General features: G+C 40.0%; 1 protein-coding gene across 9 annotated transcripts in view; it reads left to right on the top strand.

Annotated features, from left to right (window-relative positions):
- Nucleotides 1-22,913, top strand: part of ARL15 (ARF like GTPase 15) — a 191,549-nt gene that overhangs the window by 90,853 nt on the left and 77,783 nt on the right. For 6 of the 9 annotated variants that reach the window (XM_077936383.1, XM_077936387.1, XM_077936388.1 and 3 more), the window contains 3 exons: nucleotides 468-612; nucleotides 4,017-4,076; nucleotides 8,064-8,272. In XM_077936383.1, the coding sequence (XP_077792509.1) occupies nucleotides 468-612; nucleotides 4,017-4,076; nucleotides 8,064-8,272 (414 nt within the window). Of the gene's footprint in view, nucleotides 1-467; nucleotides 613-4,016; nucleotides 4,077-8,063; nucleotides 8,273-9,431; nucleotides 9,508-22,913 lie in introns of those variants that run through there. The other 3 variants (XM_077936385.1, XM_077936386.1, XM_077936384.1) reach the window with 3 other exon arrangements.

Raw genomic sequence — 22,913 nt, forward strand, 5'->3', positions numbered from 1 at the left:
TAAGTTGTTGGCTCTGTGAAAGGACATACAGTATAATTTATCAAATGGAGTAGTGCATTTTGTGATTAGCTAGTCGTGTGATATTGATTAAGTAAATGGATTACTTGTTTTCCTAGTCTAATAAGAAATATGTTGGCTGGGCAACAAGCAATGATCCTAGTCTTCTTTAAAGAGAGTGACATATTTAAGAATGCAGTCTTATGTGTGTAGTGAAATGTAGTGGCTAGAATCCTTTTGAGAAACATACTGAAATGTACCTGGAACAATTCTTTGAATGCAATGATATGGCAAAAACAGGGTGTGCTTTAGGCCCAATTCATCTGTAGTAATCTTGATTCAACATAGTAATCCCATTGACTTTTACCAAAGTTCTGTTTGTCTTCTTTCTTGGACATTTTTTAAAAAATTATTAATATTAAAATTGTGTGGTATTAAATATTAAATCCTCTTTATGCTTTCCTCAACAGTGTTTTCGAGCACTTTGCTGCAAAGGGCCTCCACCACCACGACCAGAGTATGACTTGGTTTGCATAGGTCTCACTGGCTCTGGCAAGACTAGTCTACTGTCTCAGCTCTGCAGTGAAAATAGAGATAATATAGTATCGACGACAGGTAAACTAATTCTTTATGTAACTTCTTAAACTAGATCTATCTTTCAAAATTGTGGCAAAACTATTTGGCTTATTTCAAACCAAATTAAAGTGTGTCTTTAAAGAATGCTTAACATCTTCCATTTGGGTAAATATCTGAATTGTAATTTTGTGCAAATAATATGAAAGTTGCTCATTTGAGTATTTAGTGTCTATCCATTTAGCTGCAGCTTGTTGTGTCCTTTAATAAATAATAATTCAGATGTGAAGCTGTAGTGATCAAATATATAGGCAGGATATATTTACTGTATACCAGGAGGCCAGATCTTGTTAGACTACAACTGCCATTATCCCAAATTATTGGCTGTGCTGGGAGTCCAGCGTTTGGCTTACTATGCTGTTTATTTTGCATTTCTCAGCATGCCCCTTAAATAACAACTCAAGGATATTATCTACCTATTATATTTGAACTTGCTGTTCGGTGAAACATCTCTATTTCTTTGCATTAAACCTGAAATATGAATGGCCAAACTACACATCATGTGGAATTCAACATCACGCTATTACAAATGTTTCATCTGCACAAGCATATCAGCTTGTCAAGTGAATCAATCCCTGTTCACCTCCCCCCTTGCAATGTTCTGGGGATTCTTCCTTGCAAGCTGATTTCAAGGTTCGCTGGAGGTGTACAGGTGGAGATGGGAGGAAAGCCCCATTGCACAAGCAGAAATCTTTGTGCAGGGCTTTCGTTGCTGGGGTTCATTAGGTGTTTTTAATGTGAAAACAGCTGTTTGTTTTTGGGCAATAGTACAAGAGGAGAAGCTCAAAGCCTTTATCTCTCTTCTTTGGTCCCAATTAAATCCTCTCCATTCCAGGTTGTGATAAGCTGTGAAGGGGGAAACCTGAGAACTTTAAGCTTTTAAGCCTTTTAATTTCCTTTCTGGAGTATATAGCAGTGTTTCTTGGGGGGGGGGGTTACTTGGACTTAGCTCTGCTGTGGTCCTGATCCAGTCATGCACAAGACACTGCTGGTTTTTCAGAACGAAAGAAAGAAAGACATGGAGCTCCAACATCATGTGTAGTTTGACCCCAAGACAGATTTCATACTAAAGAAGCTCTTCAGTTTATTAGTAGCTGCTGTAGGAATTTTAGTATGTTTTCATATTGTGTTTTAAGAATGCTTATCACTGAAGAAGGTTGATGACACCCTTCTGTCTATATGATCCAGTACAAATGCAGGGAGTGCAGACTGAGTATTGTATATTTTAACCAATCCTTTAAAATAGGGAGCTTACTTTACACACAGTAGGGTTTTTTTATTCACATTTGCAGAAATTGACTGGGATGGACAAATAAGATGAAACCACTGGACACGCATGCTCATCTATGGAGGGGCTGCAAAATGGATACATAATATGTGTAATATGTTCAGTGTCCTACATATGTACAATACAGAAAAGTATTGTGCTTATCAGAACATCTTAGACAGTGTTAGAAACAGAGATATGAAAGCTAGGAGCTGAATGGCACCGAAAACTTGGGTTATGGCTGCCACAACGGAATGTCTACGCACACATTTTTATAACAAGAATACAAAGCTGAAAATGAACAAACTGCAGCTAAAATCTTATATTAATTTTTCACATGGTCTAGTCCTCTGAAGACTCCAAAAAAAAAAGGAAGGAAAAAAAAGGCATACTTCCCCTGCCAGCCCCCCTAATATTCTTAAGAGGGTCTCTTCTCCAGTCCTCAGAGCTGGAAGTGAGGAGGCAGAAAAAGGTCTACTGTTGTTCCAGCAGTGGCAGTTTTAATCTGAAATCTTAGGCACAGTACTGCTCCCAGAGCTCAGAAACTGCTTGCATTAATGAAATTCCCCTTTGCAAAAGGTGCCTAAAACAATGGAAGTTTTGAACACTGGAGCTTATGTGTACTGACATATAAATTCTGTCTTTGTTTATTTTGATTTACTTTATTAATGTTGAAAAATCAATATAAATGTTTTGGAGAAGAAGAAAATAGCCTAGGCAGGATTTGAGTCTAACCTCTGCATTCTTACCGTTTACTGTGTGAAATATGCACTGTGGCAGTGAGCAATAAAAATGCAATTGGTAGGTAATTGATTATGTTGCCTTGTATACTCATACCCAGGAGAAGATGCAACTTTGGATGCATTTGCAAACTAAAGGGATTCACTCAAAACAATTGAAATAAGTAACCAAAGCTGCTTAATTTTAATGATTTCTGGAGGGTTAGGTATGGAAGCACAAGGAGTGGGTCAAATCTATCCCATAGACTCATAGAGTTGGAAGGGACCCCAAGAGTCATCTAGTGTTACTCAGAGCCAGCAGTGAGGTCCCCTACACATCACTGACTACTCTCTCTTCCCATATGGGTAGTAAACTTGTCCTAAAGAAAAACTTGACTACTGCAGAGGCCTGTACATGTAGTCTGCACTGCAGCTGAAGGGTTCCAGGGAAACTGGGAAAGCATCACTGTAGACTGGGTCATTTGGCCCTGATCCTAGGTACTGGGTAGCAGGTGAATGGACTAAAGGAATGTGAGGAAGCAGTGTTTACTGGATTGTCCTCCTGCAGATACCTTTTTAGAGAAGTCCAGCTGCTCCAGTTTAAGGAACTGTTCCTACCTCGCCTGGAGCAGCTGTTTCTAGATTGGCACCTTTCCATCCTTTGTCTTCTGCCACACCCTTAACCCACTCACTGCTTCAAGTTTACTGAAATGTATATCCAGTTCTAATCCTAAAAAAAACTTTGTGCCCGAGGTGTCTCTGAAAATATGTAATGATAAATTATTTTTGAGTTTGGGAGGCTCTGAATTTTGCATTTAGATATCAGTTTGTACAATTTCTCATTACAGAGAGATTAATTTGATTTCACAGAGTGGTATGAATTGAAAGAATGCGGAGAGATAAACAGAATTGGAAAGCAACTGATAATCTTCCATCAGCCTTTTGAATCCACTGCTATTGTACCTATTATCTGGATGGAATAAGGATAAACTTTACAATAAGCTAAAATAGAATATGGAAAACAGAATTTGGAAGCGTGTGTCTCCTCTGCTTCCTTTCCAAAAATAAAAATATGTCCCTAATTCTGTCAAAATTATGCAAAATACTGTTACACTGTTTTATTTTATATAACTATCCTGCTTCTATGATTCATGTTTTGAAGTAATTCTAAATATTTTTGGCAGCAAAATGATTCTCGGAGGAATGGAGGAAAGGGAAGGGCCTGGGATTAGGGAAGGGATTAGGGAGAAGATAACTTTTGAAACCTTGCCCAGGCACTTAAAGATCACAAGAGGTTGAAGGCCCAAAGCAGAGAGGAGTACTACTACTATTAACAAGCATACTGCTTTGGATAGTCTCTGCACTGCAAAAATTACTAACTTTTTTTGTTCTGATTTCAGGTTTTAGCATAAAAGCAGTGCCATTCCAGAATGCCATCTTGAATGTAAAAGAGCTTGGAGGTATAACACTATTAATCAACTGAATATCTGACTGGTAGTTTTCCATTTCTTGGTCTCTCTCTTAATGATAATAAATAATACTTTATTTAATACTTAACAAGCACCTGTGACCGATAGATACTAAGCATAAGCTTAAAGGAGTACAATCTAGAGCGGACATGATGCAGGATGAAAGCAAGGGAAAATTCAGAATAGCAGCTGAGGTGCAGAGCTTGCATTTCTACTTTGCAGTGCACAACTCCCATAATTTATGTATCTCCTTAAAGGGAGGAATTCAACGTAGCATTATGGCAGTTCTGTCAGCGCAAGCATTTCAGCTTGCCAGATGGAACGACCCGCTCCCTCCGCCCCCAGCATGCTATTCTGAGGGTTCTCCCAGTCAAAGTGGGGAGGAGGGGGGATTCATGTTGTGCTAGCAGAAGACTTTCTGCTGGCTTCTGCTAGTGGGACTCTTTAGTTGAACATGGCCTGCAATAGTGATCTGGCTTTTACTTCTGTCTTATGTCATGTATTGTGCAGAGATGGATGATAGCACCACTGACACTGGTTCAGAAGTAGGACTAGTAAAGCATTAAAAATAATATCCATACAAATGCTGGGAATGTGGTATCTTGAAAGAGTGTGCACCCAGTGTAAGGAATGAGAATTTTTGAAACTTTAGCCAAGACAGATCCCTGAATAGCAAAAAACCTGAGAACCTCCTAATTCATATGAATGGTATTATCAGTTTAGGCTACTGTATTGAAGTACACATTGAAGAGATAGTTATTTTACTTCATTTAACAAAACGCAGATACTGCTTGAGTGTAGTAAAACCTATAAGTACAGTGTTACCTCAGGTTAAGTACTTAATACGTTCCGGAGATCCGTCCTTAACCTGAAACTGTTCTTAACCTCTTAATTTGTTCCGGAGATCCGTCCTTAACCTGAAACTGTTCTTAACCTGAAGCACCACTTTAGCTAATGGGGCCTGCCGCACCGCTGGAGCCCGATTTCTGTTCTTATCCTGAAGCAAAGTTCTTAACCTGAAGCACTATTTCTGGGTTAGCGGAGTCTGTAACCTGAAGCGTATGTAACCCGAGGTACCACTGTATTAAAATGATCAATTAAAAACGGTAAAAAACAATAAAAAACACTTAAACATAATTTAAAATAACAGTAAAAAACAATAAAAAACACTTAAACATAATTTAAAATAACAGTAAAAAAAAGACTAAAACATGTCAACACATATGAGCCTGGATAGGCTTAGTTAAACAAAAATGTTTTAAGCACCCCAAAAGTGGTACAGTGAAGATGCCTGCCTGATGCCAATAGACAGGGAGTTCCCAAGTGTAGGGGCTACCACACTAAAACTGCAATTTATTACAGCTGCAATTACTTACATCTACTAAGCAGACTCTAGCCAAGATACTAATCCACAATTATTAAATCTCCATACCCTGGTACCTCAGTTGTTGAATGCAATCCATTCTGGAAGACCGTTCGACTTCCGAAATGTTCGACAACTGAGGCGCAAAGGAAGGCTGGCAAAGTCAATGGAGAAAAAAGAGGGGGGAAACGCAGTGGAAGCCGTTCGACTTCCAAGGCGCGTTCAGAAATGGAAGCAATTACTTCTGGGTTTTCGGCGTTCGGCTTCCGAAATGTTAGGCTTCCGAGGCGCTTGAAAACCGAGGTACCACTGTATCCATTTTTTTTTTACAGAAAACAATTCTGTTTGGTGATGCCCCTTTAATGGAAGTATTGCTATTAAAAGTAGCTAATGATGAAATGCTCCCCATTTGGCGATATTGCTCAAGTGGCCAATGGCCCAGCATACTGTCTCTGACAGTGGTGGTAGAACATAATAATCATGGCCGCCAGTGGCCTCAGATAAAGGAGGAAGCTGTCCAAGGCTGCTGTCTAAGTATTTATTTATTTATTTCATCCATATACTCATGGAACAACTCAAGAAAGCTTATTGGGAACAAAAGGGGAAAAAACAACAATGAGCTGTTTAGTTTGCTAGTAGTATCTGCCTATTCCTGAACTGAGAATCTTCTATGAACTGTGTCTGAAGTATTGGATGTGATACTGGTTCGAAATCTGGTAATTTCCCCAAGACTGAGTTGCTTATGAATGGAAATCTGAAAGGAAACTCGAAATAGGAAGGGAGAGGCGAGTAGAATCTTGTATATTGATAGAAATCAGGACATATTAAGTCTCTGGCAAAATATGTTTGCTGTATTCAATTCCAAAGCAACTTTAGTTCTGTGGCTATTACAAAAGGCAAATCTTTAACTTATTTAATAAGGATATATTTACCTATATGAAAGTCTAGCATGTTGGTTTCTGATCACCCTATTGATCAACATGTTAATGATCTCTTTTATGCATTGAGTGTGGCTCCAGAAAAATCAAAAACTTTATTTTCAATTTTACATTTTGAGGAGACTCACTGCATGGGATTAAATTGGTCAGCTGCTAACCTATCTGTTAAATGCTGACATAAATTGCAAATGAAAAAGATTGCTTGAGAAACATGACTCTTCTCTTTTTTCCTTTGCAGAAAAAGTTACTGTTTTATTTAAACAGAACTCTCATTTATGTAAGGCTTGCAGTCTGCTTTTATTTTTGCCGGACGCTGACAGCCTTCTATGAGGACATTGGGTTAGTGCCCAATATGGTGCTTAGCAGTTGCATAAGGGCAAAATTTCTGAGTTGGAACAGACAAATTGTCCTGTCAGTTCATTATCTGAGTAACAGACAGCTGGAGATGTTTCAGGGGAAAGTAAAAATGAATGGAAAAACAAAAGGCAAATTCACTTTACCCTTTTTAGTCCTAGGGTTGATAAACTGCTATTGGATGATGATGATTTGCAAGTTCTATTCTCTCTAGATCAGCTGAAGTTCTTGCAGTCAGGATAAAAAGGGGCTCTGCAGAATAAGTAGCCTTTAAAGGAGCTGTACGAAGGGTTAAATGCCATTTGAAAAAAATATTAAGTGGTAGGTGGCATTGGATCTGTGAAGACCTCTGGCAGGAATTATGATTATAGTAGTGGAGTGTCTGGTAAGGAAGGCAGGGACCAGTCCAGAAGAGAGTTAGGTAAAGGCAAAGGGACCCCTGACCATTAGGTCCAGTCGTGACCGACTCTGGGGTTGCAGCGCTCATCTCGCTTTATTGGCCGAGGGAGCCGGCGTACAGCTTCCGGGTCATGTGGCCAGCATGACTAAGCCGCTTCTGGCGAACCAGAGCAGCGCATGGAAACGCCGTTTACCTTCCCGCTGGAGTGGTACCTATTTATCTACTTGCACTTTGACGTGCTTTTGAACTGCTAGGTTGACAGGAGCAGGAACCGAGCAACGAGAGCTCACCCCGTCGCGGGGATTCGAACCGCCGACCTTCTGATCGGCAAGTCCTAGGCTCTGTGGTTTAACCCACAGTGCCACCCGCGTTCCTTAAAAAGAGAATTAAAAGTGTTTAAAAAAACCAATAATATTTGTAAATTGGGAAGTGAAGCCATTAAATAGAGCAGAGAGATATTAGGATGAGTGTACTACAGAGAGATGAAGGTATTGTGATGAAAGTAAAGAATTTTTATTATTTACACATTTTTATCCAACTTTTAAAAAATTCACAAAACAGGTAACAATTAAAATGGCAAAAGTAAAGCCAGAAAGCAGTAGCCATATTGGTATTAGGAACAGAGAAGATTGGCCATGTTTTAAAGACCAAAATATGTCCCATTAAGTTGATAACACTTTACTGAGCGTGTAAAAGGTTAAAATATGAACATGAGTAGGAGCAGAGATTGACTTCGCTTATTTTTATATACAAGCTGTGGAATTAGTTATTAATTGTTAAATTTGCATACCACCCTTTATCTGAAGATCTCAGGGCGGTTCATAGCATAAAATAGTTAATTATTTAAATGAGTACTTAATCTTATTGTTCTTTTTGGTCTGACAACCTTTCTGTTTTTGTTTTGTTTTTAATTATCATTAAAGGAGCTGACAATATTAGGAAGTACTGGAGTCGTTACTACCAAGGATCCCAAGGAGTAATATTTGTATTAGACAGTGCCTCTTCAGAAGATGATTTAGAAATTGCTAGAAATGAACTGCACTCTGCGCTTCAGCATCCACAGTTATGCACTTTGCCATTTTTAATATTGGCCAATCATCAGGACAAGCCAGCAGCTCGTTCAGTACAAGAGGTATGTTTAACACAGCAAGGTCTTATATGCTCCTAGTTATTTGCTGTGATGGGAAGTGTGTGTGTGTGTGTGTGTGTGTGAGAGAGAGAGAGAGAGAGAGAGAGAGAGTGCACACAGACACACACTCTGCACATGGACCTTTTATGTGATGTGCAGGACCTATAAGGGTTTGATGAATTCTTCTTTCAACGCATCTTGCTTAAGGGGAAAATGATGCTTTTAACTGACTTCACCAAAAGCTATTGAAAGTGCCTGCCTGCCTGCCTGTATTGTTTATTTGTTTGTTTTTTAATCTGGGATTTTTTTATTTTTTTTGCTGTTAGTTTAATCTTGTTTTCATTTTTTGAACAGCCTTAGCACTCTCTGTCCTCCAATGCGTGAAGCTCCCAGCAATATACACACTTCTGTATAAAAGCTTTTCATGTTTACTCTCATGCTAATGGTTAGCGGTTAAGTTGCAGTTCCTGCTCCTAACATTTTAAAAATTTAGCACAGATTTCCAACTCCAGGAGGGTGAGGGTTAATCTTGTTTATAATATGGTTATTGTGAGGAATGGGCAAAACTGTGCATTTGTAATTATGGTTCCATAATTTGGGTCTACACTGAACGTTTGATCGTGGTCATCAGCCTGATAAATGGTAGGATTTTCAACAGGTGTTCGTTCCCAAATTGCAATGGAAGGAACATAAGTGAACCAGCTCTCTCAAGTACCCTGGAGTTAGACCTGTTTAAGGGCTTTAAAGGTGAGCTCTAGGACCTTGAATTTAGCCTGGTAACAAATGAGCAAGCAGCAAGGCTCACATAATACTTGTTTTATGCACTTCCTGCAGCCAACACCAAATGTTAACCTAGCTGTCAAATTCTGGGACAATTGAAATTTCCAAAACCAGAACAAACTATCACAGATTAAACCTGCTCTATCACATGTGTAGCTTCATGCAACTGACGAAGTGGTACTGTAGTCCATGAGAAGTTAATCTGCAACAATAAACCTGTTAGTGTTTGCACTTCCCCATTTCTTTCTTTCTTTTTCTTTTTGTATCCTTCACTAATATGAAAAGTTCACAAAAGTACATGTGTCGGTGTCACAGCTCAGTGGAAGAGCATATGCTTTGCATGCAGAAAGCCCGGAGTTAATTCTCTTACATCTCCATGTAGGGCTGGAAAAGACACTTGTCTGAATCCCTGGAGAGATACTGCCAGTTCGATGGACTAATGGTCTAACTCAATGTAAGGCACCTTCTTAGATCTCAGATTAGCTTTTTAAAAGAGTTGACTCGCTGTAGACTTAATCCTTTCACAGAAGAAGAAAGACAAAAACCTAACTCAAACAAGAGTTACACTTCTAGTTAAAGAGACAAATGAAGCCTAGGTGTTCATTCGTTTCTAGCAGTAGGAAAATCAATTTTCTGTGCTTAATGCAAAATTATGCATTTATTGAAAGAGGGATTTAGTGCTGTCTTGTCAAAATACGTGGTCTTTCTTTTTGACATTTCTGATGTGTGGTGATGGTGTTGAAGCTAGGAGAGTGCAACTGTTGATGGGGATATGTGAATTCAGAAGCCCATACCTTTGCATGCACCTGAATGGGATCCTTGGCATGCAATGCTGATTTCATTATTTAGGTAGATTCCTATTGATGAAGCAGTTCTTAAAGTATCCAGGTCGTAGGCTGTTTAGGAATTTAAAGGTCAACATTATATCCTCTCTTTACTATATATGCATTGGGTGGCCTGTTTCTCAGATATGGTTACCTATCTTTAATATGGTGATAATAGTGATAGTGGGACTTTGAAGGGCAATCTTGAAGACCACAGAGCATTTTTCAATCTGAAATGTTGTATGAATGCTGATTAGTAGTTCCAAAACCCTTTTGCCTAAAACTATGCAAGAGCCAAGAAGATTCTGCAACAGCTGTTAGTGATATTGACTTGTGGGAGGTATACTGTACGTTTTCCAAATTTGAAGCTTTTTAAGCAAATATTTTTCTTTATATATGGCATTTTTAAAAATAGCATTGTACAGATTATTTATCCAACCCATTAAGAAGAAAAACACATGTAACTTAATTTGCAAACCAAGGAATCAGATCCATAATTTTTGGTAATATTACTTGCTTATGTGAAAAGCAATGTACATTTATCCATACCCTTAAAGTATGTTAAAAACTTGAGAATTTTTATAGCTTCTCTATTCTATGGCTTCCCTTTTTTGGGGGGTAAAGTTTATTATTATTATTTCATTTTATAATATATATAAAACATATATAACAATTATAACTACAGACATAAATTAAAAGATGAAAAACAAAGCTATAAAATAGGCATGTAGAAAAGAGTAAAAAAGAGTTGTCTTGAAAATGATGGTCAGCTGCTTATGTCATAAAAAATGCAAAAACATTAAAAAAGTCTCTGGAGGTTCTAGTCCTTGTCAAAATTTCAAATTAGGTATGATTTTTTAAATTACAGGTATATTCCAGAGTGGGTGGTACCAAATGCCCAGTGTAAGATTGTGGCTTTTTTCTATTGGTTTGCATGCTGCCAAGATGATAAAGAATTCCAGTTCTTTTGACAGTATATTTACATTGATGACTTCCTGTTTTAACATTGAACATTATGCTTTCTTATTTGATCATCTTAACAAATTAAGTTAATGTTTAGAAATGTGCTGCTGCTTCTAAACACATGATTTATACAGTAGGCAAATCACAGAGAAAAACTCCTTTAGGGATCATATTTAATATTCAGTAAGCCAGTTTAGACACTGAGGAAGTAGGGATTTAAAGAAGCATGACTTGCTCACTGTTTGTTACCTGTAGTTGTAATGTAATATCCTAAGCTGGAATTTCCTTGCTTATCCAGAATGATCTGCATGTTCAAAATCTCTGGAACATGATGAACTTCCTGCATTGAGAAGTCCCTCCTTCAGAGGTTAATATTAGAAACAGGACTTCAGAGATATGCTTCCGAATATGCTCTGTCCCTTGGGCCTACAAGTAAACTTTGCAAAATTTGAGGCTATGTGCTTCAACACTCGCCTTCCAAAAAGAATTCACCAACATCACAAAGATAAAACTCTGCCGTATCCAGTAGATACCTAGGGTACAAATAATCAGAAACCGCAACAAACTATACCACCACGATTAGAAACCCTATGGTGACAAATTCACAAAGACCTGAAGAAATGGAGTAATCCTAACTTCACTCTCTCAGCTAAAATAGCCATGATCAAAATGATCAACCTTCCAAAATTAACCTACTTATTTCAAACCCTTCCAATCTGGATTCTACCAACCCAATGCCGCAAGTGGCAGAAAAAACTACACTCGTTTATCTTCTCACACAAAAAGCCATGAATAAGCCCCAAACACCTGCACCTCCTCACCTCAGAAGGAGGATGGGGAATCCCCAACACCCAACTATACTACATTGCCAACCAAGTGTGCCACATACATTCTAGAAGATGAGACAAAACAATAGGTACACTTGGAGAGAGACATAATCGAAAACACTCCCACAACAGCATACCCTTTCCTCTAAAACATCCAGAACTGGCCCTATTGAACATCTTCCAAGATAACAATGCCCACTCACACAACAGTGGTACCCCGGGTTAAGTACTTAATTCGTTCCGGAGGTCCGTTCTTAACCTGAAACTGTTCTTAACCTGAAGCACCACTTTAGCTAATGGGGCCTCCTGCTGGCGCTGCGCTGCCAGAACCCGATTTCTGTTCTTATCCTGAAGCAAAGTTCTTAACCTGAAGCACTATTTCTGGGTTAGCGGAGTGTGTAACCTGAAGCGTATGTAACCTGAAGCATATGTAACCTGAGGTACCACTGTATAAAGATATCATAACCCACCTACTCTCAGAAGCCAGAAACATCATAGCAAGACACTGGAGGAACCTGTCAGGAATAAACATGGAACACTGGTATCAAGTAGTATGGGAAACAGCCTTACTAGAAAAGCTAACATGGGGAGAAAGAGAAGAGGACGCCTTCACTCCAGTATGGCTCCTCTTTATCACATACACAGCCCAACAAGACAACAACACGAACCCACCAACAGCATACGATTCAATATGGCTAACTTGACCCAACAACCCACGCCCCACACGCACAAACAAATCCCACTGCAGCCAACGAAAGACAATCAACCACACCCTAGGCCACCTCAGCCTCTCTCACCAACAAAGAAACATAAGAAGTAAATAGAAAGAGAATCTACCCAAGTGACACTGACACAAAACCCCCACACATACACTAAGTAAAAGAACATAAGCTTTACCACCCCACTCCTCTCTCCCGTCCCCACTCTTTTCTTCCCAACCGTATACTGTATATAACACCAATGTCTCACAACAAATCCAAATGATCTGTAGAAAACGAAACCTGAAGAAAGAGACAATGCATGTGCTTCAGTAAGCGAGGAAAATCTTTAAGGGAAAAAAATTAAAAAAGAAAAAAGAATGTGTTCTGTCCCCATTTGTCCCAGTGTGGGTTTTCATATGTGGATGTCTCCACTCTGTTGTTAGAACCCAGATGGGAGCAGCCTAAAGCCATTTTAATAATCAAGAAAGCCTTTATTTACACAAAACCCTGCTGTTCATCAGTGTATGTTGTATCTTCTCTTCAGTACATTAAGTTCCGGCTCTCAATCCTGATACATTATTGAACAAGCTGTTTTTAAAATAGATTGAGAAACCCCAGTGCTTCTAAAGGGTGACTGAGAAGCAGCAGCCTCTTGGGTCAAATCAGTTTGGCTTTGGTTTATTAATTTGGGAAAAAAGAGAAAATCTTTCCAGTCTTAGCGGCAAGCCTTACCTATTTTCTTGGCATCCAAATAGATCAGTTGATGGGGCTGTATGATGAGCAAAGTGTAGGCTCTTTCCCAGTTAATTAAGCATTCCATTTTCTGCTAATTACTATAATGCTGCCTTTGTTTTGAATGGCGTCCAGGAACCTTTGTCTGAATGGTTCTATAATGCTGTCTAGGAAGCTCTTATAGATACCCATTGAAAATGTACTCCATTGAAAACCCATCTGGGCCTTGTGCTTCCCCTCTTTTTAATTGCCTGTTCAGACTTTTTTTCCTTGTCGACTCACAGTATTGTGTGTGTGGCAAGCTTTTCCATTCTGTGGAGTTTGATTTTTATCTAGGTGTTCCCTCGTGGGTTTTGTGATGGGTTTTTGTTTTTTGCCTACAGAGGCTTGTTGGTTGTTGGACCTGATGATATGATTTGCTAGAGTTTGACACACACATTTGCTAACCATTTGCCTTCTTTGTTACCCATGCATTTACCTATTGCACATATTTGAGGATTTTCATGTAATAATAATGCAAACTAAGTCAGTTTTAATCAACCTCTTAGTTGCATTTTGGTGTAAATAAATGTGAAGCACCATGCCTTTCCTCCATCCCAGACAACTATGTAGTGAAGAGTATCAGAATAGCAAGTCAGTTACAACCCTGGTATCATCATCCTAACTCAACAGGAGTCTTAAGCCCAGTGTCAAGACTTTGAATTCCCTAGGCCAAGATAAACTGCTTAGCAATTCCCTTCGTTCATATTCCTTATGCACCCAAATGCTACACCCTTGATGCCTTGCTGGATCAGCTTACTGTGCCATGTGAGGCTCCTGGAAATCAGCAACCTTCTGTTTTAAACAAGTTATTGGACTACTATTACAGACAATTGAATATAATACGAATTTTGGGCAGGGTGCTTCTGAAACTGTTGGTTTTAAGAGGTTATCTGTACTTACACAGTGCAATATTTAATGAAGCTTTCACTTCAGGAAAAAATAACAGTTCTAACACAAAGTAGCTGCCAGATTTTGTTTGTCATATGCTGCAGTTATTTTTCAGGAGTGGATGAGTTCAAGGTTCTAAACCAGGGATGGGAAAGCTGTGGCTCTCCAGAAGTTATTGGACTACATGTAATTCCCATCTTTCCTCACCATTGATTATGCTGCCTGGTGCAGATCTGGAAGTCTACCCCTGCTCTAAACCACTGGTAGTGTAGTTCAGAGTCAGAGTAGCTTATAGAGGCAATAAGACTTGTCCAAATAAAGAGAACCATAAAACCCACAAACTTTGGCAAGAAAAATGTGGAAAGAGACAGTAAGGGATGCTGAAAAAGAATTTGATGAACACATTGCTAAAAACATTAAGATGAACAACAAGAAGTTATTTAAATTTATCAATAGCAGGAAGCCATCTAGGGAGGTGGTTGGGACCCTTGGAAGATTTAGGGCAGATCCCAGTGCCTGAACTAACCTTTGTAGAAGGGAAGTCTTAGGAACTGAGGCAGATAGTGGTGACAATAGATGAGGTTCTATGCTTATTAGACAAAATAAAAACTTACAATTAGATGGGTCCAGTTGGCACCCACCTGAGAGTTACAAGTAGTCAAGTAGCAGACTGTTAGATTGGCTCAAAGAAAAGGCAGTGACCTGGAAAGCCAGGACCTGTGGAAATGGTGATGAAGACATGGAACTGGATAGTGAGGGGCCAAGAGGAAAGTGGGTCTGTATTTTTCCAAACGTAGGGCCTAAGGACATAATGGGATGTGTGAATAAGGCTTCTTCTGGGCTAGTTTCATTAGACATTTAGAATCTTCTGTTAGTTGACTACTTTGTAGTTCAGTATTTAAAATGTCTTGCCCTCTTCCCTTCCTGGTATGCTGCCATTGCCAATTGGTTCAAAACAATTTTGGTATTTAAATGTCATTATACCCAAACAGGTGAATATACCTTAGCAAGCTAATTTATATCCCTTATAAAGCAAACTTAAAAATAATTAAAAGTCGGCAAAATGACCAATTTAAGGGGGAAACGGCAGTAATTAAAATGCATTAGTTATCAATTAGTTATATCTTTTCCAGGGGTTTCCAGTTTTTATTTCCAATAAAACATTACACTATTGCCCCAAATTAATTGAGGTTAAATATTTCAGCAATGGGTGAGGGGAGATAATGAATTTTAAAAAATCATTTATAAAAGTCAAAAGGTGAAAGGGGTTAGGTTATCCCCAGTGCTATTTTTTTAAGAAGGAGAGGTGCCAGAACTCACCATGAATGCCTTCTCTTATAATGGCAATGGCACCCACTTGAGAGGTGCCGGAACTGCGTTTCAATGAGTTCTAGCGCATTGAAAAGTCCTGGTTATCCCCAATATTCGTTTGTTACAAGACAGATCAGTTAACAAATTCCATTAGTAAAGAAAGAAAATGTTTAAAGCATGGATCAGTATAGAAAATGATAGTCAAGTTGGAATCCTTGTAGCAGCAACTTGTTGTCTTTAAGGACCTACAAAGTCCATTCTTAAGAACTATTACAATATTCAAACCTAGATGGAAGCAACCAATTCCTATCCGGTCTTCACTTTCTTGCTTTTTATCATCCACTTTTATATAGTAAGAATAGTTTTTTTTAAGGGTGCAAGTAGATAAATAGGGACCGCTTACTAGCGGGAAGGTAAACGGCGTTTCCGTGTGCTGCTCTGGCTCGCCAGAGCAGCTTTGTCATGCTGGCCACGTGACCCGGAAGTGTCTGTGGACAGCACTGGCTCCCGGCCTATAGAGTGAGATGAGCGCACAACCCCAGAGTCTGTCAAGACTGGCCCATACGGGCAGGGGTACCTTTACCTTTTAAAGGAATTATATTGGATTAGGGATTTTTACAATAATGGCCAGCCTGAAACAGAACCTGAAATCTGAAGAATTTTAATGAAAAAGAGCATACGTTTAGGTAGGTAAGTCCCTTTATTTTGTAAAGGATATTATTAAATGGTAAGTAAATGCTGGTGCTTCAAAAAAATATAAAGGTACATATTTCCACTTATTGTGAGAGACTTCTTCAGTGTCAGCCTTTTGGGAGATGGTGCTCCTAGAAAATGACTCAATAACTAATGAAGAATAGCATTAGCATTACTGGGGATACTGGATGAGCCAAATGAGGTTGATTTGGTTAAATAATTGATTATATCTTCCTACCTACGCTACCTACATACCAGCATGTTTATTATAAGAAAATGGAAATATTTAGAGGGGTTAAATAAGAATTTATTGTACCGTCAAATCTGGTCCCTAGCAATTGCCAAAAGATTAACTTAAAAATTAAGATATGCTATAGGGCAAACAAACAAAAGATACATTTCCAACTACACGGGAAAAATCTGTTTTATATATAAATGATGGTAACAGTGTTTGGATGCATCCTGTGGCGTATGCCACTATTTGGAATACTTAGCAACTTTTCAGCTTCAAGTGAAAAAGATCATAAGACCTCAAGGGCAGCAACTTGATATTTATAAACAGAGTAAAGGTTATTTGTCCAAAGGATCCTTCTGCTTTTGTATGTATGTTTAGTTTTATGTTTAGTTTTAATTTTAATGCTATTGTATTATTTTCTCTTTATTTTGATACACACACACACACACACACACACACACACACACATATATATATATATATATATATATATATATATATATATTTGCTTTCGTAGATTTTCACGGGTATAGGTATGCAGGTTTTGGTGTCCTCGGGTGTCTTCCCGTGTAAAAGTTGGGGTGTCTAGGCGACGTTTCGACGAGGTCTCACTCGTCATCTTCAGGCTGGTGCTTTCGGCTTCTTGTTACTGGAACAGAGCAGGATCTCAGTGTTTGAGTTCCTATAAATACTGTTGAGGGGTGTGGTGTATAGCCTCCAATGTTCTGGGCCGAGAGGAAGTTCCCAGGCTAGTGTGCCTTTTCTTCTTTTGTTCCTTAGTTGCTTGAGGGATATCTTGAGTGATTTCTTGAGTGATATCCTGAGTACCACTTAGGTGGGTCATTAGGTGTGGATTAGTTGCTAAAGCCTTTGTGTCTTGACCTCTTGAACTTTGTGAAGAGTTTTTCTGAGAAGATGGCTGTAGTTGTGCTCTGGCTTGGCTTCGTGTATAGGGGCGAGCTGTGGTTTTGTGGCCTGTGCCAGCCAGATCTGTGTAGGGATTGCAGGGGGGTGCAGCATCCGGAGGTGCCATCATGGTTTGGCTACTGGATGGTGTCTGTAATTTATCTGTGGAGAGGGTCTGGGTTTGGGTCTGGTGTGGTTGATTGGTGATGGCGTTCTGTGTGCCTCTGGATCTGGTGTCAGTTTTTGTGGGGAGGGCTAATTTCCAGATGTCTGGCAAGCGGGATGTGTCGTCACGCTTGTTCATGTTGTGAGGGTGTTTCTCTATCTCGATGGCTTCCATGATTATTCTCTTGTGGTGATGTTCCATGTTAGAGAGCAATTTGGAATCTGCAAAATTAATTTCGTGTCCTGTTTCTTTCATGTGTTGGAAAAGAGAGGAAGTTTTTTCTTCTTTTTTGACGGCATTCTTGTGTTCTGCGATACGTGCATTTATTCGTCTGTTTGTTTGTCCAATGTACGTGGCTGGGCAGACTTTGCAGGGTATTTCATAGACCCCTTGGTTTTCCAACTGGATTTTATCCTTGGGGTTTCTGAGGATATTGGCTATCTTTTGGTTGGCGCAAAAGGCTGTTTTGATATTGTGTTTATGGAGGATTTTGCTAATTTTATCTGTAGTGCCCTTGATATAAGGAAGGAGGGCCATGCCATTGTTTTCTTCTGTGTCTTGGTTTTTGGGGGGTGTTTCTTTTTGGATTAGAAACACCCCCCAAAAACCAAGACACAGAAGAAAACAATGGCATGGCCCTCCTTCCTTATATCAAGGGCACTACAGATAAAATTAGCAAAATCCTCCATAAACACAATATCAAAACAGCCTTTTGCGCCAACCAAAAGATAGCCAATATCCTCAGAAACCCCAAGGATAAAATCCAGTTGGAAAACCAAGGGGTCTATGAAATACCCTGCAAAGTCTGCCCAGCCACGTACATTGGACAAACAAACAGACGAATAAATGCACGTATCGCAGAACACAAGAATGCCGTCAAAAAAGAAGAAAAAACTTCCTCTCTTTTCCAACACATGAAAGAAACAGGACACGAAATTAATTTTGCAGATTCCAAATTGCTCTCTAACATGGAACATCACCACAAGAGAATAATCATGGAAGCCATCGAGATAGAGAAACACCCTCACAACATGAACAAGCGTGACGACACATCCCGCTTGCCAGACATCTGGAAATTAGCCCTCCCCACAAAAACTGACACCAGATCCAGAGGCACACAGAACGCCATCACCAATCAACCACACCAGACCCAAACCCAGACCCTCTCCACAGATAAATTACAGACACCATCCAGTAGCCAAACCATGATGGCACCTCCGGATGCTGCACCCCCCTGCAATCCCTACACAGATCTGGCTGGCACAGGCCACAAAACCACAGCTCGCCCCTATACACGAAGCCAAGCCAGAGCACAACTACAGCCATCTTCTCAGAAAAACTCTTCACAAAGTTCAAGAGGTCAAGACACAAAGGCTTTAGCAACTAATCCACACCTAATGACCCACCTAAGTGGTACTCAGGATATCACTCAAGAAATCACTCAAGATATCCCTCAAGCAACTAAGGAACAAAAGAAGAAAAGGCACACTAGCCTGGGAACTTCCTCTCGGCCCAGAACATTGGAGGCTATACACCACACCCCTCAACAGTATTTATAGGAACTCAAACACTGAGATCCTGCTCTGTTCCAGTAACAAGAAGCCGAAAGCACCAGCCTGAAGATGACGAGTGAGACCTCGTCGAAACGTCGCCTAGACACCCCAACTTTTACACGGGAAGACACCCGAGGACACCAAAACCTGCATATATATATATATATATATATATACACACACACACACACACACACACATACATACATACATACATACAGTGGTGCCTCACAAGACGAAAAGAATCCGTTCCGCGATTCTTTTCTTCTAGCGGTTTTTTCGTCTTGCGAAGCAACCCCATTGGCGGCTAAGCGGATTAGCGCTATTAGCGATTTAGCGCTATTAGCGGCTTAGCGGGCTTAGCGGCTAAGCTGTTAAAAGGCTATTAACAGCTTAGCCGCTTTGAAAAAGGGGGGGGGAAAGCGGGGGGGAAATGGCGAGACTCGCAAGACGTTTTCGTCTTGCGAAGCAAGCCCATAGGGAACTTCGTCTTGCGAAGCGCCTCCGCGACAGAAAACCCTTTCGTCTTGTGGGTTTTTCATCTTGCGAGGCATTCGTCTTGCGGGGCACCACTGTATATGGTATTCTTGTACACCATGGGTGGCTCTGCCACACTGGAGAAGCCACTCGTGGTGAGAAGATAGCATGTTCAGCACTGCATTCTGCGATCCATTGATACCTAAATGCAGCTGTGGCAGTTCTTCTTGCAGGCCATTTCCTCACCCTTCTCCTGTTCAGGGGGCATTTTAAAAACCGACCAGCTTTTTCTGTTAAGCAGGTTTAGCTTTTGCTGAAACAAGTTGTTTTGCATGCCTGTATTTTGGCTGCAGCCATTCTATCTGAAGGGCCCCCGTGACATGGGATTCATCAGGGTGTACACGAATTCAAGAGGTATTGACGTGATCATGCAAATTCAGCATTTATGAAGAAAAGAAATAAGATTTAAAAAGCTGTTATTGCAGTCCCAGAAGGATCAAGTGCATATGTATGGGAAATATGTGGAAATTAGTTACGGAACATTGAGGTTCAGCAATGAAATGAAATATTGCAAGAGTTCTGGCCAGGACCTGTCCTAAGGCTGTCATCCTGGCAACTTTACAAATATAGTGCATTCCACTTACACTGGAAATGTATGTGATATACTGCTGCTGCTTATCTGGGCACGTTGACCCTAACCCAGGGGTCTGCAACCTTTAAGACAAAAAGAGCCACTTGGACCCGTTTCCGAAGGGGGAAAAAACTGGGAGCCGCAAAACCATTACGACATTTAAAGCACGCGATCCGCTGCCCTCCGATCTGACAGCAGGCGGGAAGGTGACGTCGGGACGGTGCGTGACTAACGCACGCACCGCCCCCATGCGACGTCACAGCCAGTACAGCGCCCGCCACAGTGGGGAGTATCAGGGCGCACAATGCGCCTCCTCCCCTCGCTAGTATCCGCCCCGGAGCCGCGGCAAAGGTGTAAAAGAGCCACATGCGGCTCCGGAGCCACGGGTTGCAGACCCCTGCCCTAACCTAACTGACCATTTGTAATGAATAACAATTGCTAAAGCTGATGTATTTGTGCCATTCTCCCAGCATGGTCAGCTAAGTTATATAGTGTGTTCTAGCATAACAAGAGTTTACTATATTATATTTAAATCTAATGTAAAAAAGATACTGGTGTTGCATCTACTACTAGCTTTTAACTTGTAGAAAGAATATGTTATAATTTGTAAATGTTGCTGCCAAGTGGGATGTATTGAATTTTTGAATTAAAGATAATGCTAAGGGCAATGTCTGTTCCATTATTTGTTCTGAAATGTAGTCTGTCTAGTGTATAATGGCACTTTGTTAGAGGAATAGGAAATCATTCTCCCCTCTCATTTCTACAGCGAACAATGATTCAGCAGCAGGCAAGCATACCCCCTCAGAGAAACGTGACATACCAGCTATCCAGAATCTAGAAACAATCTTTATACAGCTAGAAGCAGAGTAATTAATATAATTAAGTTCTTGTAATGATTATTTTGCCAGAACTGTATTCTATCATTGGTCGTCATTGAATCTGAGGACATAACTGTTTTGTTCAAACATGTTATTGGAAGTCTGTTATGTAATATAGCAATACAGTTTTATTCAGGGGAATAAGATCTGGAATACTATTTTGGAACAAAGCAGAACTGATTTTAGCTAACTATTAAGCTTTAATGTTTAATTATTTTCTGAAAGATGTTAGAAATGTGGTAGAACGTGCCTTCGACTCTGTAGTCTTAACCAGTAGCCTGGACAATGGCTGCAGTGGAAGGTTTGCTCTGGTATCTGGCTTCAAGCCTTGTACCTGTTACTGTGCTAGATAAATATGTTATTTGTCAGGTTTCCAGTTCCCCATAAATATCAAGCTTAGATCCAGACATTCAGTGCTTAAAGAAGACCCATTTGAATCAGTATAGCGCTGTCCTATATCTATATTTTGAAATACTGGAGAAAGCTCTAAGTTCCAAACTAGCTTTGCAAAGTTGCATTGCATGAAGACTGGAATACATTTGATGTTCCCAAGAGCAAGGCATTGGAAGAGGGAAATTTAAGGTGACCTTCTTGGTGTTCAGTCATCAGCAGTTATTAACAGAGCAATTAAAAGAAATAAAGTGATAACCATTTCAGCAGTTTTAGTTGGCAAGTCATGTTCTGGTACTCTTAATTCTCCAGTCAGTGTGAGCAATGAGAAATACTGTAGGAAATACTAAATGTACACCATAGCCATCCTCTTCTTGGTCTTGGTGAAAACAGAGCCAGACCGCTCCTTTTTGCTGAATATAGTAAATATAATGAATATAGTAAAACAGCAACAACAATTTTCTCATTCAAGAACATAAATGTGAGATTCCAATGCAAGAATACAGGTGGCAACCATTTTGTGTGTGTTCATTTTGTGCATGGGACACTTTGGACCTGGAAGAGTGCAGAACAGGGGGCGTAATGGGGCAGGCTTATGCGCGTTCCACAAACGCACATGGGGGGGCCCCATGAACACAACCCCTGTGCAAATTGGGGGTTGCCTGTAGTAGAAAATCTGCAAAGAACACGTGTGTGTTTGTATTAAAGGATAATACAGTGGTACCTCAAGGTACATACGCTTCAGGTTACGTACGCTTCAGGTTACAGACTCCGCTAACCAACCCAGAAATAGTGCTTCAGGTTAAGAACTTTGCTTCAGGATGAGAACAGAAATTGTGCTCCGGTGGCACAGCAGCAGCAGGAGGCCCCATTAGCTAAAGTAGTGCTTCAGGTTAAGAACAGTTTCAGGTTAAGTACAGACCTCCAGAACGAATTAAGTACTTAACCTGAGGTACCACTGTAACAGAACACAAAGACTGTACATGGAAACTGAACCATTCTGTGATTTGTTCTGAAGCATATTTGACTGCCAAAGAAACAAAACTGCTGCTTTCATTTTTAATACAGTGGTACCTTGGTTCTCGAACGGCTTAGTTGTTGGAACAAATCAGCTCCCTAATGCCAGAAACCCGGAACAAAGTGTTCTGGTTTGTGAATGTTTTTCGGAAGTCAGATATTCAATGCAGCTTTCGCTTGAGTGCAGGAAGCTCCTGCAGCCACACTTTGGTTTTTGAATGGTTTCGGGAGCTGAACGGACTTCCGGAATGGATTGAAGTTCGAGAACCAAGGTACTACTGTAGAAGCTTGTGTCTTTTGCAGTGGAAAGTGCTGAGACAACAAATGCAGGAAATTAATCTGCGGTTCTGCATAGTTTTCTCTAGTATGTGTCTGTCTAATATGGATTCTGGACTATGTTTCTACACCTTTTATAGGGCAGTCAGATAGCATGCTGTTTGCTATTAGCTTCGCCCCCATTGCACATAAGAATTAGTTTGTGGTTTAGCTGTTCTGCCAAGTATGTAGAAAAACACAACTTGCTTACTGTTTTCTTTGGGGCAACCTCTTACTATCAAAGATTATTAAAATCATTTCAAATGTAGAGCTGGCTGTCAATTCCATTTCTCGTGGTTACTTTTGAAGTTGCTT

Source organism: Podarcis muralis, chromosome 11 (assembly GCF_964188315.1).
Source record: "Podarcis muralis chromosome 11, rPodMur119.hap1.1, whole genome shotgun sequence".
Lineage (NCBI taxonomy): Eukaryota > Metazoa > Chordata > Lepidosauria > Squamata > Lacertidae > Podarcis > Podarcis muralis.